Genomic DNA, 19021 nt, shown 5'->3' on the forward strand with positions numbered 1-19021 from the left:
AGACTTTGAACCCATAATCTTTTGATTCAAAGAAAAGAGTCACTCCTGACATGGGTATAGGTAAATAAGAGGGAGCCAGCACACATTTGTTAACCATAACCTGACTGAATTCAATAGGGAGGATTGATGAAAGTGGTGTTGCAGATGTTGCACAATTATGTCTTTGTAAAGCAAGTGATAAAGTTACACATAATAGACTTGAAAAACAGAAGTACTATATAGAAAATTTGATGTACTTGGCTAAGGGATAAGGAGAGTAATGGTGAACTGATGTTTTTCTAGTTGGAGTAAGTATGCAATGGAGTTCATGGGGATTGATACCAAGGGGGGAGTGGGAGTGGGATGGAGAGCGTTGGTGTAGGGGTAGCATTGGGGGTCTTGGATGTGAGATGACATTGGACAACTCTCCTAAAGACCTGCATTAGGCTGTGATTCTGTGATTATATCATTTGACATGTATTAAATTAAAAGCAAATACTTATTCCTTAATGATTAATAATGAATAATATACCATTTTAGAGTGGCCTGAATTCATGTATCACAAACAATTACGTAACTGTCAGAAATGTTTAATATCCAACAAGTGGAATTCCTCTCCTGGATACCTGAATGGTCTCTTTTTGTACCATTATGGTTCTTTCACTACTTGAAAAGGGGACCATTCAGGCCATCAAGTCTTTGCTGGCTCTCAATAGAAAAATCCAGTTAGTCCCATTCCTCCACTGTATCCCCATATTCCTGTAAATACCTGTCCAGTGATTTCCAGTGAAACCATTGATTCAGTAACCATGTAGTCAGTGAGTCATTGCCACTTGGTCGTGTAAAAACATTCTTCCTCATATCCCTGAATCTCTTGCCCAAATACTGAAATCTGTGTCCCCTTTTGTATGATCAGCTAATGGGAACAATTTTTATTGTATACTTTATCTAAACTTGTCAAAACCTTGTGCACCATGATCAAATTTCCCTCAACCTCCTTTGCTTCAAGAAGAACAAGCCCAGCTTCTCTAACTAATCTTATAGCTAAAATGCATCTCCCCTGGATCCATGATAAATCCCCCTGCACCCTCTCAAGGACTTAATTCACACCAACTATTGACTCATATTAGTGCCTGAGTTCTGGTGAATCCTTTGTTTAGATGCTTAGATTTTTTGCATCTTTCTCCAATGACATCAAAGGCCCAATCTATTAAGCTTATGTGTTATCCATAACATTTGTCCAAATAGTTCTCCTTCAAGATTGAACTCTTCAGTATCCAAGTACCATGGATCTTTTACACCCATGTGAGAAGACAGATGGGCAATGGGTTTAATATTGCATCTAAAAAGTGGCATCTCTGACAATTTAGCACTCCCTCAGCACTGCAATTGCAGACCACATTATTGTACTCAAGTCTCTGGAGTAGGACTTGAAAACCACAATCTCTGACTCAGAGGTGAGAGTATTACTGAGTTAAAACTGGACATAGAGAGCAATGATACAAGAAGGCAGCTGAACGCTACCTTCCCAAAGGCATTCAGAGACTGATAACAAATGCTACCATTGCCAGTGATGCCCACGTTCTGAGAATTATTTTTATAGGTGATTAAAGTGACAGATCCGATGGATCTTTCAATTAGGTAGTACAAGTTACAAGACTTGTAGTACCTTGTATCTGTAAACAAAAACTACATAAATATAGACTTAAAAAATACAAGTTGGAAAAATAATTTGTTAAAGTAATAATTCAACTTGATTGTTTGCCCGGCTACCCAAATACCATGTCCATATCAAAAAATGAAGTTTTGGGAGCATTAATATGGATGGTAGTATCTGAGTTGTTGAAGAAAATAGTCAGTACTTAGACTCTGAATTCATCTTAAGATAATTCTCCAATGTGCATTACAGCACCATGAATGTCCTACCTGTGTATATTGGGACTTGATTTTTATGGCAAGAAGCAAGGGAGAATTACAATGATTTTTTTTAAATAAACACCAGGAGAATCAATTTTACCAATCCACTTACCTGGGAAAATGTGCACATTTATCATGGAAATTAGTGAAAATGATTTTAATGATCTTTTTAGCTTTTGGTCACCAAGTTAAGTCTGCAATCCAACAGCAATCATTTCCTCCTAAACCTTATGCAATGTTTATGAAATTCTGCTTTTCATAACTTTGAACTGAACTAGTGTTTGTAACATGTCCATATATCTGTAACATTGACCACGTCGTTACGCACACACCTTTGTTCCAAAATCTAAATGTGACAAAGGAGAATGTCTCTTTAACAATCGCAATGCTTACAATGAACATTGTATAATACAGAGCTGTTCTGCGCACAAACCAATGACCTGAATGTAAAATAAGTAATGTGTATACATGCATGTGGAAGATAGCACATTGGTCCCATAGGGGATTAGCTGCTTTTTGTATTTGCCATTGGGAAAGGTCACTTGTTCAAATCCCAATTACATAGAGAATTACACAGAATGCAGAACACAGCCACAGGTCACTCTGCCCAATAGTTCTGTGTCTACAGCTTGTGAAATGTGGGATCAAGTTCCAGATTCAAACCACACTCTGCGTAAAGGAGGTTCTCACAAATTTCTTTTACATTTATCAGTAATTATTTTATCATAATGATTCTACTTTTGGACTTCCAATCACCATGGCGTAAACCATCAGCTTATTGGACAGGAAGCTTCCATGGGGTTCTGGACCCCCCTTCAAATGAAAACACTTTCTCAACATGTATCCTACCAAAACCCTTGCACAGCCTTAAAAGAATGCTTTATAAGTTCAAATACCAATGGCCTATGTAACAAACTACATAAGGTTGTGAACAAAGCCCCGTCCATCACACAAACTTGCCTCCCATCCACTGACTCTGTCTACACTTCCCACTGCCTTGGAAAAGCAGCCAGCATAATCAAGGACCCCACACACCCCAGACATTCTGTATCCCACTTTCTGTCAGGAAAAATATACAAAAGTCTGAGGCCGTGTACCAGTGGGCTCAAGAACAGCTTCTTCCTTGCTGCCATCAGACTTTTGTACCTTGTGTTAAGCTGAGCTTTCTCTACACTCTAGCTATTGTTATAACATTAATAGGACGGGGATAGAGGGATATGATCCCCGGAAAGGGTTTTAGTTCACACATGGGAGGACGGTTGGTGCAGGCTTGGAGGACGAAAGGGCTTAGTCCTGTACTGTAATTTTCTTTGTTCTTTGTACTACATTCTGCACCCTCCCCTTTCCTTCTCCCCTATGTACTCTGTGAACGGTCTGTATAGCATAACAATACTTTTCACTGTAGACCAGCACATGTGACAATAATAAATCAAATCCAATCAAATAAGAATTGGGAATGTGCACCGTTCAGGGACAGTTGTCAGAAGGCGTTGTACGTCTTAATTCGAAGGGGTTAGTTCTTTCTGAGTCGTGCACCTTTAAGAGGACAGCACTTTGATTCGGCTTTTTGTTGGAGGGCAAACAAGCGTCTGAGTTTTGGATTCATTGTTAAAGGGCGCACGGTTTTTAGTTTCAGTCGTATGGCATTAAAGCCAAAAAACGTGCAAGTCACAGCACGGCGCCTTGGCACTGGGCAGGGAGGTACCCTGAGTGGGAAGGGCAGGGTGTGCCTATGTATGATTTAAAGGTTCACACAGATTGATTGAACCCGAGAGAAGGCAGACAGAGAGAGAGAGGGGGAGGGAGCTGCTCTGACCGACCTTTGTGACAACTTCACTGGGAAGCCGTTCAAGTCAGCTGTGGAGCGGAGCGCCCTGCCTAAAGCGGTAAGAGCTGTTACTCACTCACCCCTATGGGGGGGACGGAAGACCACAAGAAAACACCGGCAACGTTAAAGATTTCTCGGTTCTCCAAAGCAATGTGAAGCAAAGGGATGGTGTTCGCGCAGTGTTTAAGGTGATTACTGATTATAATACTCCTGGGCTGCGGGACAGTCAGGCTAAAGGTGGAGAATTACCTCCGACAAAGCCTGCAAACGCAGCTGGCTTCAGGGGCAGACTGTTCCTCTCCCGTCCGGTAGCAGCGGGGAGAGAATCAAACTGAAGGGACGGGATTCCCGCCCCCGCAGCGATTTTAAACCTGGGACGGGCAAGGCCTCGGACGGCAAGCCCGCCCTTAAATGGGCAATTAACTGGCCAACATTGGCCACTTTAGGGCAATTTTCTGCCCAGCCTCGATGTTTAGCATTGAACTTGGTGTGGGGAAAGCCCGAAAAATCAACAGAGTTCAATTGGTTGGGGGGAATGGGCATTTCCAACCCCCCCCCCCATTTCAGAAGCCCCCTCTGAAGGCTGCCACTCTGTTGCCCTTTGCCCGTCCTCTGACACTCCAACAATCCCACTTCATAGCCCCTTGTTCCTACCCCACCACCCACTCCCTCCCCCCACAGGCTTTTCTACCCTCCCTGCCCTGGGACACCATGAACTGTCCTGGGCGTCCAGTGCCAGGACCCATTCTGTCCTCCTGTATTATTTCTTCTGTTCGCTGCAGGGACTGGAGAGTTGCCACCCAGTCAGGCTGGTTGGCAGCTCACTGAGGCAGGACTCTCTCCTGGGTAAGGGGCAGAAGTCTCATATTCAACCACTTGATGTTCATCTGAGTGTGAAATGGCTGCAGGGCAATCAGAGCTGGTGGGTGTGTGTTCCCTGCCAACTCTTCGGGTAAGCACAGTAAGAAGTCTCACAACACCAGGTTAAAGTCCAGTGGGTTTATTTGGTAGCACAAGCTTTCGGAGTGTTGCTTCTTCTTCAGGTGAGTGACACTCTTTGGCTGTCAGGTTCTGGATTTTGTGTGTTGTTATATTGTAGCTGCTGGAGAGCAGCTTCAGTGCAGGGAAATGCATTTGGCAGCAGACTGCTTCGAACTGAAATGTGTAAATATTCCCCTCCAGTTGGGAATGCCTAGTGACACAAGGGCAGTGTTGGATTAGAAAAGGAGAATTGAAGATTCAAAGCCGAGGAAATGGATAACTATCTGTGCTGAAGGGTAAGTAGATGGAGATACTTATTGCCAAAGTGGTAGCAAGGATTTAAAAGGAATGAGTTTTCTGGAAGGAACTGAGGGGTGGGCTCCCTGTGTCTGGGTTTAATTTGTTTTTGCGCTTTAACAACCTGGTTTTAAATGTTCAATGGAAGTTTGTTCAGTTTGTGTGCGACCCAAAATAGGCAAGGGAGGAGAAGGAGGCAGTTGAATCATCAGGCTTTACAAAAGGAACTAGATAAAATTGATATGGATAGACTGATGTAATCTGTAATCTTTGCAGATTTATCTATAAAGACTCGCATTCCAACCATTATTTTGTAAATTGAGTTTGTGTCTTTATATGCCCTGTTTATGAACAGAACTTCCACCTACCTGACGAAGGGGCAGTACTCTGAAAGCTAGTGGCTTTTGCTACCAATTAAACCTGTTGGATTTTAACCTGGTGCTATGAGGCTTCTTACTGTGTTTACCCCAGTCCAACGCCGGCATCTCCACATCATGTCCACAGATGCTACTGAGGTTTTCTAGCATTTTCTGTTCTTGTCTCGGATTCAAGTACTCTTTTTATTCGTTCATAGAACATGGATATCACTGTTGGCCAGGATTTATTGTCCATCCCTACTTGCCCTTGAACTGAGTGGCCTCAGAGGGCATTTAAGAGTCGACCACATTATCTGCAGTGATTTCCTTTTGTTAAGAAAACCTACTTAGTTATCATGCCAAATCAGTGTACAGTGCAAGACTTGCTCTATTGTAGCCTTATTTGATTGCATCTCCAAGTTTTGCTGAAGTTTTGAGTTGTACATTAGGGACCAGTTAATTTTCTGATGTTAGTCATGAGAAAAGATGAGAGATTTTCAGCCTTGAAAGAAGGTAACTAAAAGGCAACTTAGAACATGTAGAAGTGAGTAAAGAGAATAGAAAGGATGGATCTGAAACTGTAAAACTTAAACATGACATTAAAACCATTGGAACAACTGGTGTCAGGAAATTGACAATCTTGGCTTAGTTGCTAATACTCGCAGTGCTGAGTCAAAAAATTATGGGTTCGAGTCACACGCTGAACACCAACCATCTAGCTGCAATACTAAAGGAGTATGTCAGAAGTACTGTCTTTTGGAAGGGGCATTAAACCAGAGGTCCATCTGCCCTGTCAGATGGATGTAAAAAATTCCATGGCAGCTTTTTTTCTTGTAGAAGAGCAGGTGAGTTGTCCCTGGTTCCTAGCCAAAATTTATTCCAAAAACAAATTGGGTTATTATCTCAACGTAGGATCTGTTCCTTTTTCTATTTAGATTCTGTGGGTGTAACTCAAATATCAATAATTGTTATCTACTCTGTAAATATTGTCCAATGCTGAGAAGGAAACTGTTGTTATTTGTTTTGATTTGATATGTTTTGTTTTAATTGTATGCAGTAATGAACAGGACAGACAATAGTTTCTACAGTGACTAAATGAAGATCTCTGAGGTCTCCAGTGAATTTTGTCAGAGGACAATCTTCACTGATGTGAGTCACTGATTGGGGTGCACCACAACTACAGTCTGAGTTCCCTGCAAAGCCCCACCTGTGCTGATTTGCTGCACAAAGGCCTTGGCCAGTGTGGAAATAGTTGAGGAGTGCCCAATGTTGGCATGGCAAGTTGTGATGAGGAAGAGGTTTTTAATGCTGGTGTGTTGGTTCCATTCTTGCTATCATATTGCCTTTGCTGTTATTCCTTGGCATGGTGGCCTTAGTCATACAAGCTGGCAAGCTGGAAGGCAAGCAGCAGATGGATTATAAGGTCCTTGTGTAGAATCAGGCTTGGGTTGATAATCTTCTCCAAGAACTGTCTTGCTATAATCTCCCTCCTCATTGAGGGGGCAGTATGTTGCTCAGGATTGGGACCAGAAGAGTTGAGTTGACCGGAGGGCACCAAAGATGATATACGTTGTTATGTTGAGCTAGGTGACTACAAGGCTGGTGTATGATGAGCTGCAGTTGAGTAGATGATGGCAAAAGCAGAGGTCCTTGAGATTTGAGCATCTACTGCTCCCCCATCCCCATGAAGAGCCAGCACATTTGGTGAAGAAGGTTGTTCAATTGTTTAAGCAAACATGTCGAATACAGTTGCTTTTTTTTATATTCATTAGTGGGACATGGGCATTGCCAGCTGGCCAGCATTTATTGCCAATCCCTACTTGTCCTTGGCCAGACTCTGATCAGATTTCCTGAGCAATGCATCGTACAACATACAGTAACAGTATCCACATTTTGCCTGTTGTCTTTGGTTGACTGGATGGTTAGAAAGATGGGGATGGAGTTTGAATCAACTGGAAGAGTATCTTTATTCTTAAAGTCTTTGAAATAAAACTTATTCATTTGAAGAGTGAGGGTGCATTAGCTTTACAATTAAATTATATATGGCTCATTTTAATGCTGCTTCTTTCTACCTCATTAATCAATGGGATTAATTAAATAAAAGAAAATAGCAGGTCTGGCAGTATCTCTGGAGAGAGAAACAGTCCATATAACTCTTCTTCTGGATGGTACACTGGTTAGCACTGCTGCCTCTCAGCATCAGGATCTCAGCTTTAATTCCAATCTTCAATGACTTTGTTTGTTTTTGTGGAGTTCTCATGTTCTCCCCATATCTGTGAGGGTTTCTTCCAGGTACTCTGGTTTCCTCCCACAGTCCAAAGATGTGAAGGTTAAGTTGACCGAGCATACTAAATTGCCCCTTAGTGTCAGGGAGATTGGGAGGATAAAGACGTGGGATTACTGGGATAGGGCCTGGGTAGGATTGTTGTTGGTGTATACTCGATGGGCTGAATGGCCTCCATCTGCACTGTAAGGATTCTGTGATATGAACTGCCATATGGATTGTTTTTCTCCGATGCTATAAGAAGTCTCTCAACACCAGGTTAAAGTCCAACAGGTTTATTTGTAGCAAACGCCACTAGCTTGCGGAACTGGCTATTCCTTCGTCAGGTGGGTGGGAGTTCTGATAACAAACAGGGCATATAAAGACACAAACTCAATTTTCATGAATAATGATTGGAATGTGAGTCTTTACAGCTAATCAAGTCTTAAAGGTACAGACAATGTGAGTGGAGAGAGCATTAAGCACAGGTTAAAAAGATGTACATTGTTTCCAGACAAGAAAAATAGTGAGATTTTGCAAGTCCAGGCAAGTTGTGGGGATTATGGATAGTGTGATATGAACCCAAGATCCTGGTTGAGGCCGTCCTCGTGTGCAGAACTTGGCTATCAGTTTCTGCTCTGCGACTCCGTGCTGTTGTGTGTTGTGAAGGCCGCCTTGGAGAACGCTTACCCAAAGATCAGAGGCTGAATGTCCATGATCACTGAAGTGTTCCCTGATAGGAAGAGAAGAGTCTTGCCTTGTGATTGTCAAGCAGTGTTCATTTGTCCATTGTTGTAGCGTCTGCATGGTCTCCCCAGTATCCCATGCCTTGGGACATCCTTTCCTGCAGCGTATCAGGTAGACAACGTTGGCCGGGTCGCAAGAGTATGTACCGTGTACCTGGTGGACGGTGTTCTCACGTGAGATGATGGCATCTGTGTCGATGGTCCGGCATGTCTTGCAGAGGTTGAACCAGGAGCACTCCTCGTCACAATAGATGTCTCGGCACTCTACACCAGCATCCCACACAATGATGGCATTGCTGCAACTGTCTCAGTACTCAGTACAACTGCCAGTTCCAGATGCAATTTTACAACTTATCTGCTTCATCCTGGACCAAAATGTCTTCACCTTCAACAACCAGTTCCTCATCTGGAACAGCCATGGGGACCAAATTCGCAATCTCAATTGCCAATATCTTCATGCATAGGTTCGAACAAGACTTCTTCACCGGACAGGACCTTCAACCGATGCTATACACTAGATACATTGATGACATTTTCTTCCTTTGGATTTATGGTGAACAATCACTGAAACAACTATATGACAACATCAACAAGTTCCATCCTGCCATCAGACTCACCATGGACTACTCTCCGGAATCAGTTACATTCTTGGACACACGCATCTCTATTAAGGACGGTCACCTCAGCACCTCACTGCACCATAAACCCAGGGATAACCTTATGATGCCCCACTTCTTCTCCAGCTTCCACCCTAAACACGTTAAAGAAGCCATCCCATATGGACAAGCCCTCCGTATACGCAGGACCTGCTCAGATGAGGAGGATCGCAACAGACACCTCCAGACACTGAATGATGCCCTCTTAAGAACAGGATATGATACTCGACTCATCAATTGACAGTTCCGATGCGCCTCAGCCAAAAACCACACCGACCTCCTCAGAAGACAAACACAGGACACGTTGGACAGAGTACCCTTCATCGTTCAGTATTTCCCCACAGTGGAGAGGCGATGACATCTTCTCCGGAGCCTTCAACATGTCATTTGATGAAGACAAACATTTCGCCAAGGCCACCCTCACACCCCCATTTCTTGCCTTCAAACAACCGCACAGCCCTCAAACAGACCATTGTCTGCAGCAAACTACCCAGCTTTCAGGAGAACAGTGACCATGGCAGCACACAACCCTGCCACAGCAACCTCTGCAAGATGTGCCAGATCATCAACACCAGATGCCATCATTTCACGTGAGCATACCATCCACCAGGTACATGGTACATACTCTTGCAACCCGGCCAACTTTGTCTACCTGATAACGCTGCAGGAAAGGATGTCCCGTGGCATGGTACACTGGGGAGACCGTGCAGACACTACGACAACGGATGAATGAATACCGCTCAACGATCACCAGGCAACACTGTTTGCTTCCTGTTGGAGAACACTTTAGCAGTCACGGGCATTCATCCTCTAATCTTCGGGTAAACGTTCTCCAAGGTGGCCTTTGCGACACATGACAGCGCAGAGTCGCTGAGCAGAGATTGATAGCCAAGTTCCGCACACGTGAGGACGGCCTCAGCCGGAATCTTGGGTCCATGTCACACTCTATGTAACCCCCAAAACTTGCCTGGACTTGCAAAATTTCACTAACTTTCCTGTCTGGAAACAATGCACATTTTTTTTAACCTGTGCGTAATGCTCTCCCCACTCACATTGTCTGTATCTTTTAAGACTTGATTAGCTGTAAAGACTCTCATTCCAATCATTATTCATGAAAACTGAGTTTGTCTTCATACACCCTGTTTGTGATCAAAATTCCCGTCCACCTGATGAAGGAACAGCCAGTTCCGAAAGCTAGTGGTGTTTGCTACAATTAAACCTATTGGACTTTAACCTGGTGTTGTGAGACTTCTTGCTGTGTTTATCCCAGTCCAACAATGGCATGTCCACATCATCTCTCTGATGCTTACACCCCTGCTGAATTTTTCCAGCATGTTTATTTCTGATTTCCAACATCTGCAGTATTTTGCTTTTATTTTCAGATTGGTTACAATGTGTTTATTTTTTTTCAAAGCTCCTTTTCAGGAATAAATCTTCACTTGTTACTTGATAATTGTGAACATTTTATGTGCTGAGTATTTATATGCCGAGTATTACGTCAGAATCCTTACAGCGCAGAAGGAGGCCATTCAGCCCATCGAGTCTGCACTGACCACAATTCCACCCAGGCCCTATCCCCATAACCCCATGTATTTTCCCTAGCTAGTCTCCCTGATACTAAGAGACAATTTAGTATGTCTGACACACCTAAGCTGCACATCTTTGGACTGTGGGAGGAAACCGGAGCACCTGGAGGAAACCCACCCAGACACGGGGAGAATGTGCAAACTCCACACAGACAGTGACCCAACCTGGGTTCCTGTGCTGTGAAGCAGCAGTGCTAACCACTGCCTCCGTACTGCGCTTTGTATCAATTCATTGATCTGCAACGTTCACTAACTGAAGAAATGTTGAACAGGAAGCAGTTTTGCAAGCATAGCATAATTGCAGTTAAGAGGTTAATACTGTACTCATATTCTGTGGCTAGCATGGTATTTTGTTACATTATATTGACACTTAGGAATACGCTTCTGTTGTGCTGCAGGTGACTCAGTGTTGCATTGCATATTGAAATGATTATTGCAAAAGTGATAGTGATTTCTCAATAGATAATGTACATAACAAACTTTTGGCACTCTTGAGATATTTTTAGGGAGTGCAGGTAAAAATGGGAATGGTTGTGCCAGGATGTGCTGTGGATTCCAAATTAGTCCAGGCTTGTTCCTTGGAGTGGTGAGGGGAGTTCATTGATGTATGGAAAAATCTGGTTTCAAATGTGATTATCAAACTGGAACCATGGTAATTGAAGACAAGGGACCCAGAACATACCTCTGCAGATACTCTGGAATTTAAACAGTATTTGCGCTTATCAGGCTAACAGGAGCTTATGCCAAAATTTCATGTGGAGTTCATTTGCCTCCGCTGAAACATGGTATAGTTGTCATCAAAACAAGACCAATGGAGTTTTCCACTAGGGGTAGTAACAAAAGGGCTGCTGTTTTGTGATGTGTCTTACTCTGAGCCGCTTGCCTCTGCTGGTTTTCATTCATCTTAATTATACTGTGGAATTGAGGAGGTAATAGAGGTATGGCCATTTGGAAAGGCTATGTGTGTCTAGATGTTGCCAGTCCAAAAATTCTTCAGATACAGTGAGATTGAAAGCAATTTGGTTAAGTTTTTAGTGTGGGCCTTGGTAGGAGTTTAACAGAAAATTGCTATTAGCCTCAAATCTCACTTGTGCAGTTTGCAGTTAAGTGTCAATCTTCGTCTGTTCAATTATTCCAGTAAATCTAGGAAACTTGTGCAAGCTTATTGTTTGCACATGGAAGATCCAGATATGTAAATAAGCAGCAAAGGGTTTTGGTAGATGTATCATAGAAGCAGTCAGACAAAGAATGGTAGGAACAGTAGTTAGCCAATGAGCTACACAGGAATGACTTTAAATCATGTTGAATCTGTATCTGAATTCCACAGATTTCCCTTACCACTGCCTAACAAAATTCTATCCATCTCTCTGAATATTTCAATTGGCCCAGTATCCCACAGACCTTTGGTGGGTGAATTCCAAATTTCCAGTTTTCTTTGTATGAAAAGGAGCTGTGAAATCAATATCCTGTATCCTGATTTCACTGCCATATGACGATTCTACTGCATTAGTCCCCAAGATCGAGACCGAGGACGAATCCTCTTGAATAAAAGGAGACAGAAACTTGATCAGAGATCGTGATATTGTCTGTGGAGCAGGAGACCACTGAATGTAATATTGTTTACGGCATGAAAAAAGAATCAGTTCTAGTATTTACATTGTTGGGGAGAAGTGAAGGTGAACTCTTTTTGGGATGAATGTTCTTGACCCGCTTGCCATGGGAATCATAGCAGGCAGGAGTGGACCATGCCAAGGTCTGTTGATCTCGCGTTTTCCAGTTTGGGGACCAGCACGACTGGAAGATCGCGCACTTTATCTTTAGGATTGTTTTCCAAAAATCCAAGTACCCCATTTCCTTGTATACTGATGTTAATGCTTTTGCCTGTTGAGTGAGACGAATCCTAGTTATGGAAGTTTATCCATCAAAGGATTAAGGTAACAGTTGAAGTCCCCAACCTATGAAGTTACCTGTTGTTAATTTTGCAAAATCCTTGAAATTTTTAGTAACAAATCAGGTGAATAATGTGGGATGGAGGTGCTGTAGAAATTGATTATCAAAATGCTTTTCCCTTGCGGCCCCTTAACAATCACATACATCCACCATTATGTATATGGTGTCTGTCTCTTTAAGACAGAGCATCAATGGAAGATCGCCTGACTTGAGGGATCAATGGAAACAGAGTGAATGTTCACGCCAGAGGATGGCGTCCTCTGTCAGCAGAAACTCCTGGAAGCATATGGTAAGCATGTAGAACTGACGCTCAACCCAGGACAGCCTTTGTGCTGCATAAACTTTGTGTGGCTAAGTTTCTCTTATCAATAAATACCTTTTTGTGCCTAACAAAATCTGAGATGTCTTGATGATGCCATAACAGCCACAATATAAGAACTCTCTCCACCCTCTCATCTCTTCCCCTTATCCTTCACACAGGTTTCCAGTGTAGAAAGCATATTCTTATTAACTAAAACCGCAATGCTTCAGCGACTAGTTGGTAATGAGGCAAGAATTACCAGCCCTTCCCAGTTCACTTCAATTTCAAGAGCTCCTTGTCACCTAAATGAGTTTCCTATGTCAACTTTCTCTTCTGTAAGGAAGGACACAAATTTTTTCTTATAATAGGATGCGTCTGCCCCCTATCTATCCCGAGCATTCCAGGAGAAAGTTTCAAAACAGCCTCTACCATTTTTATTCAGCCAAAGAGAGTAAACAATATTGACACAAAGATAATATTTACTTGCCAAAGGTTTTCTCACCCCACTTGGGCATGCACCAAAACATGTTTCTCCTCCCCCACCCGCCCCCTTCTCCAGCTTCACAAGAAGCATCAGTGACACATCATACAGTCTTTTTCTAAAATGTGAGACTTGTCAGAGCCTTTGCAGAAACCAACTAATAATTATTTAACTCCAGAATAAATATAAAAAGCACAAAACCATTAGTTCTAAGGGGGTTATCATCAACAATTGTGAGGCCCTGTAAGACTACACCTACAAATTTTCCATAATTACACCATCAAAAAAGAGGTTTGCCCCAAAAATAGTGAGTACAGAATGCCCTTTTTGCATTTTAACCCTGCCTATTGAGACTTAAACCACTTGTCCATCTTTCAGCAATGGTACTACTAATGTCTATCCTGATCAGAGGAAAGAAGACCACAAAACATATACCACCACTATAAGGGTGCAGATGAAAAGAAAGGCAGAAGAATATTTTTTACATGTCCCTAGTGTTGAACAATCTGCACACTGTACAGATTGATTAGAAGCACACGGTAGAATGTTTTCCATTAAGGACAATGGCAGTCCCTGCCATCTTAAGGATAAAACCTACCGTATTGCTCAATTACTAGATTACCTCAATACAGTAAGATAAATACTAGCATAAACTCAGGAAGGCGTTATAATGGATTTTACAGTAATCTGCGGAATGCTACTCCAAATTATTGCCTTGCACCGAGTTCATCAAAGCCATGACTTTTTCCAAATTGTTTATTTATTTGTGTCACAAGTAGGCTTATATTAACACCGCAATGAAAATCCCCCAGTTGCCACACTCCGGCGCTTGGTCAGTTGCACTGAGGGAGAATTTAGCATGGCCAATGCACCTAACCTGCATGTCTTTCAAACTGGGAGGAAACCGGAGCTCCCAGAGGAAACCCATGCAGACACAGGGAGAACATGCAAACTCTACACAGATTGTGACCCAAGGCAGGAATTGACCCCAGTTTGCTGGAGCTGTCAGGTAGAAGTGCTAACCACTATGCCACCATGTCTTTATTAGAGTTGACAGTGTCACCCTCAGTGTAGCAGGCTACCATTGGGTAAATTGTATTCCAATGGCCTTTAGCCTTCTAACTTCATTGAAGCCCTTGCACCTTTGTTATATCCCTGCTGAGAAATCTTGGAAGAAAGAGATCTCCATAAAGTAAAGCCCCATTACATCTAGCTGCCTCCAATATGCTTTGATCCTTGAAGTTATGAAAACAAAAAATTTCAAGCTGAGGTCACTGATTGCTCCTAGGTCTCGAGTCAGGATACGATGTGCCGTTTCTAACTTAATGCACCCAGCTTTCATTTCTAAATGCTCTCGAGGTATTTCACGGGGAGCTTACTGTTAGCTCCTTCTGTCAAAGAGACAATCTGGACATTTTTCCCTCTGGCCTCAGTTCTTTAGATTGTCAAGTAATTCTGACATAGCATGCAGCTGCTTTTCCAAAGATTGTAAGTGGGCCTCAACCAAAGAATATATTTTAGAATGGAATTCCTACAGTGCAGAAAAAGCCCATCGAGTCCAAACCGAGTCTCTGACAGAGCATCTTACCCAGACTCTTTAACCTGCCCTATCCCCGTAATGCCATATGATTGCCATGGTTACTCCATCAAACGTAGACTTTATTTTTAGACAGTAAAGGGCAGTTTAGCATGACCAATTCACCCAACCTGCACATCTTTGGACTGTGGGAGGAAACCAAAGCACCCCAGAAGAAACCCATGCAGACACAGGGAGGATGTGCAAATTCCACACAGACGGTGACCTGAGGCTGGAATCAAACCTGGGTCCCTGGACTCATGAGGCAGCAGTGCTAACCACTGTGCACCTTGACAGTAATAATTCACTCCTTTGCTTCATCATGCCTTTTACTAGTATTCTGTAGTTCTATATTAGGAGAACTGATATTGTGTGTTAATAGACAGAGTTTCTCATCAGTTACTTTAATAATACTAGTGATCATCAGTTGTAATACCTTTTGAAAGTGCCAGATTGAGAGCCTAGTCATTCAGTAAGTAGCCATGTTGAGGAGTCAGTTCCACCCCACTTACTTCTGTCTGCTCTCTTTTGTTGACGATTTTCTGAATATTTCTTGGCACTTTATCACCAAAGTTTAACCAGAAATCTTCCAGGGACATAATATGAAGTTTTCATGCCCAATTTAGGAGAGTATGAGCTTCATAAACATGATAAAGGATTATGAGCTAATGAAGAGAAATTTTTTTATCAAACGTTTCCTGTGATCATTGGACTTTCGCAACTGTACAGTTATTGTTGAGCTTTCTTTCCCTGAGATTGATTGTTAGCGTGTGCTAAGTATTCCAAGAATTTTTTTTGTTTTTGTTTGATTGCTGGCATGTCTCTTAAAAAGTTTCTCAAATCAACAGCAATTGTTTTAAACTTTTGAAATATGACATTGGAAACCTTTATCACATGTAATTAGAGAATTGGCCTTCTAAATGGGACATTAGCAACTGTGGGGAGAGTTGCCTTTTAATGATTATGCTTAGTAATGTTAAAATTGAATCTCAGCAAACTATTTCCAACATACAATTTTGCAGAAGTAATAGGTCAGAACACATATTGCTGTTGGCAGGGCATTGATGGAAAACAGTAGATTCAATTAAAAAAAACTTTTTGTTTTACAGATATATAGTCAAGCAAAATATGGGGAACAGTGGCAGTCATTACCTTGGGATTCCTGGTGGAAAGGGACCAAATCTTGTTGGATGTATTGATTTGATGGATGATCTCTCAATTCAGGTGAGCAACATGCAAAACATTAAATCAGCTGGCAACAGTTGAGAATTATGATCACCAGCAGTCAGAAATGTGCCCGTCCCTAATTGAATTGAGAAGATGTTGAGCCACATCTTTGAATTGCTGCACTCCATCTGGTGCAGTTATATCTGCTGTTAGGAAAGGGGTTCCAGTGACAGTGAAGGAATAGTTACCATGCACATTAGAGATTTTAACTCATTATCACCTTACAGTGCAGAAGGAGACCATTGGCCCATTAAGTCTGCACTGACTCTCCGAAAGAACATTTTACCCAGGCCCTTTTAATCCTGCTCACTTACCATGGCTAATCCACCTAACCTACTTACCTTTGGACATTAAGGGACAATTTTAACATGGCTAATCCACTTAACCTGCACATCTTTGGACCGTGGAAGAAAACCAGAAGACTGGAAGAAACCCACACAGGCACAGGGAGAATGTGCAAACTCCACGGAGACAGGCTGGAACCAAACCTGGGCCCCTGGCACTGAGGCAGCAGTGCTAACCACTGTGCCACCGTGCTGTCCCCCACTAGTTCACTAGTGAGGCATTAAACTGGAGCGAAGAGAGTTGAGGAGAACATGGAGTTGAGGCTTTTGGTGCAGTTTGCCTGAAATTATACTTAAAGGATTAAAGCTCCCAAATGAAAATACTTTTGTATGGAGAGAAGAGCTAAATGCAGTGGTGTATGCTACCTGCATGATGTGGAAACTCCTAAATGTTTTGGAGTAAAAGAATACTTGTGGTCATCTTTTAGGTTAGGAAAAAGAGATAGGGACAGTACAGGGACTGGATTTTCATGGGATGGAATCTTAGGAGAATTTAGCGAAGGGTCAGTTCCGGTGAGAAAGCTGGTCTGGAATTCTCCAGCTTCGTTGGCCTGTTTTCTCTCCACCCTGGTAGTTTTGCGGGATCTTCAGCCCCCACCAGTGATCCGCACATGGAAAGCATGGGCTCGAGATTCCTCCCATCGAGTCTGGCCTAGTCAGGAGATTCTTAAAAATGGAGGCAGAACTTGATTAAAACAAAGAACATCCCAGCACGGGAAACAGGCCCTTCGGCCCAACGAGCCCGCGCCGCCGCATCACCCTACACCTATTCTACCCTGCGTGTCTACGAATGGAACCCCTAACTTAGCCAGATTAGAGAATAGTGTCAATTTGGTAAAACCAATCAGCCTAAGAGCACATCTTTGGGGTGTGGGAGGAAACCGGAGCGCCCGGAGGAAACCCACGCAACCACAGGGAGAATGCGCAAACTCCCACAGACACAGGCCCAAATCCATGTATCTGCACAGCTAGCAGTGCTAGTCACCGAGCTGTTGCGGCGCCCGTCTACCGGTCCAGGATCAAGCACACACACCGACACGAAGTACTAGGCCACTCCCGGAACCTCCAAGAGCAGCCCACGCACGACCCACCGTGTGCATGCCCCTCGTTTGACAACGAGGTGGACCTCCACCTGCGGAATAAAAAGACAAAAACGTTCACTTACAAGTCTGCATTTCCGGTGTCTCCCGAGGTTCTGACCTTATTTAATAGCCCCTACCATAACCCTCCATCCTCGTTTCACTCATGTGTCTATCTAACTGAACCTTAAACGAGTCCAACGTTCCCGCCTCGACCACCCTACTCAGTAGCGCGTTCCGTACCCCCACAACTCTCTGCGTAAAGAACCTTCCTCTCACATCCAAATTATACCTCTCCCCCCTCACCCTTAAATCATGTCCTTTTGTATTTGTACCCAGCCTAGGGAGCAGCCTCTCACTATTGACTCTATCTATTCCCTTCAGTATCTTATATACCTCTATCATGTCCCCCCTCAATCTCCGTCTTTCCAAGGAGAACAGTCCCAGTTTCTCCAACCTTTCCTTGTAACCCAGCCCCTCCATGCCAGGCAACATCCTGGTAAACCTCCTCTGCACCCTTTCCAGAGCCTCCACGTCCTTCCGGTAGTAAGGTGACCAGAACTGGACGCAGTACTCCAAATGCGGTCTAACCAACGTTCTATACAACTGAAGCATTAGACGGCAGCCTTTATACTCTATACCCCTTCCTATAAAGGCTAGCATTCCATAAGCCTTCCTAACAACCTTCTCCACTTGTGTCGCAACCTTCATGGATTTGTGAACCTGCACTCCCAGGTCCCTCTGTATTTCTATACTCCTAATCTGTCTACCTTTAATCACATAGCTCCTCTCTACATTATTCCTTCCAAAATGCATCACCTCGCATTTGTCAGGATTAAATTCCATCTGCCACCTATCTGCCCAATGCACCAACCTATCTATATCCTGTTGTATCACCTGACATTCCACTTCAGTACCTGCCAACCCTGCCATCTTGGTGTCATCCGCAAACTTGCTGATCACACCACCTACGCTCTCTTCCAAGTCATTTATGTATACTACAAAGAGGAGAGGTCCCAGTACTGAGCCCTGCGGCACACCACTGGTCACTGGCCTCCAGCCCGAAAAGGTCCCCTCCACAACTACCCTCTGTCTCCTATTACCCAGCCAGTTCTCAATCCACCTAGCTACCTGACCTCGTATCCCATGCGCCTTAACCTTTTCTACCAGCCTACCATGAGGGACTTTGTCAAATGCCTTACTGAAATCCATATAGATGACATCAACGGCCCTCCCATCGTCAACCGTTTTTGTCACCTCCTCAAAGAATTCCACCAGATTCGTAAGGCAAGACCTCCCTCTAACAAAGCCATGTTGCATATCCCTATTCTGATCGCAACGCTCCAAATGCTCATACATCCTACCCCTAAGTATTTTTTCCATTAATTTCCGGGATTCTTGTCCGCATTCCTGTTTCTGGAAATTTTTGCCAGTGTGGGATAAGGGTAAAGGTA

General features: G+C 43.2%; 1 protein-coding gene across 4 annotated transcripts in view; it reads left to right on the plus strand.

Moving 5' to 3' along the window:
- The first annotated feature begins 3667 nt into the window (after positions 1–3667).
- pla2g7 (phospholipase A2, group VII (platelet-activating factor acetylhydrolase, plasma)) overlaps positions 3668–19021 on the plus strand; it is a 64452-nt gene continuing 49098 nt past the window's right edge. Inside the window, exons 1-3 of one of the 4 annotated variants that reach the window (XM_080192198.1) lie at positions 3673–3912; positions 4907–5001; positions 16027–16141. In XM_080192198.1, coding sequence (XP_080048324.1) covers positions 16046–16141 — 96 coding nt within the window. In that variant the 5' untranslated portion in view covers positions 3673–3912; positions 4907–5001; positions 16027–16045. Of the gene's footprint in view, positions 3913–4906; positions 5002–16026; positions 16142–19021 lie in introns of all 4 variants that reach the window. The other 3 variants (XM_080192199.1, XM_080192201.1, XM_080192197.1) reach the window with 3 other exon arrangements.

This window comes from Carcharhinus amblyrhynchos, chromosome 7 (genome assembly GCF_965287045.1).
Source record: "Carcharhinus amblyrhynchos chromosome 7, sCarAmb.v2.hapA, whole genome shotgun sequence".
Taxonomy (NCBI): Eukaryota; Metazoa; Chordata; class Chondrichthyes; order Carcharhiniformes; family Carcharhinidae; genus Carcharhinus; species Carcharhinus amblyrhynchos.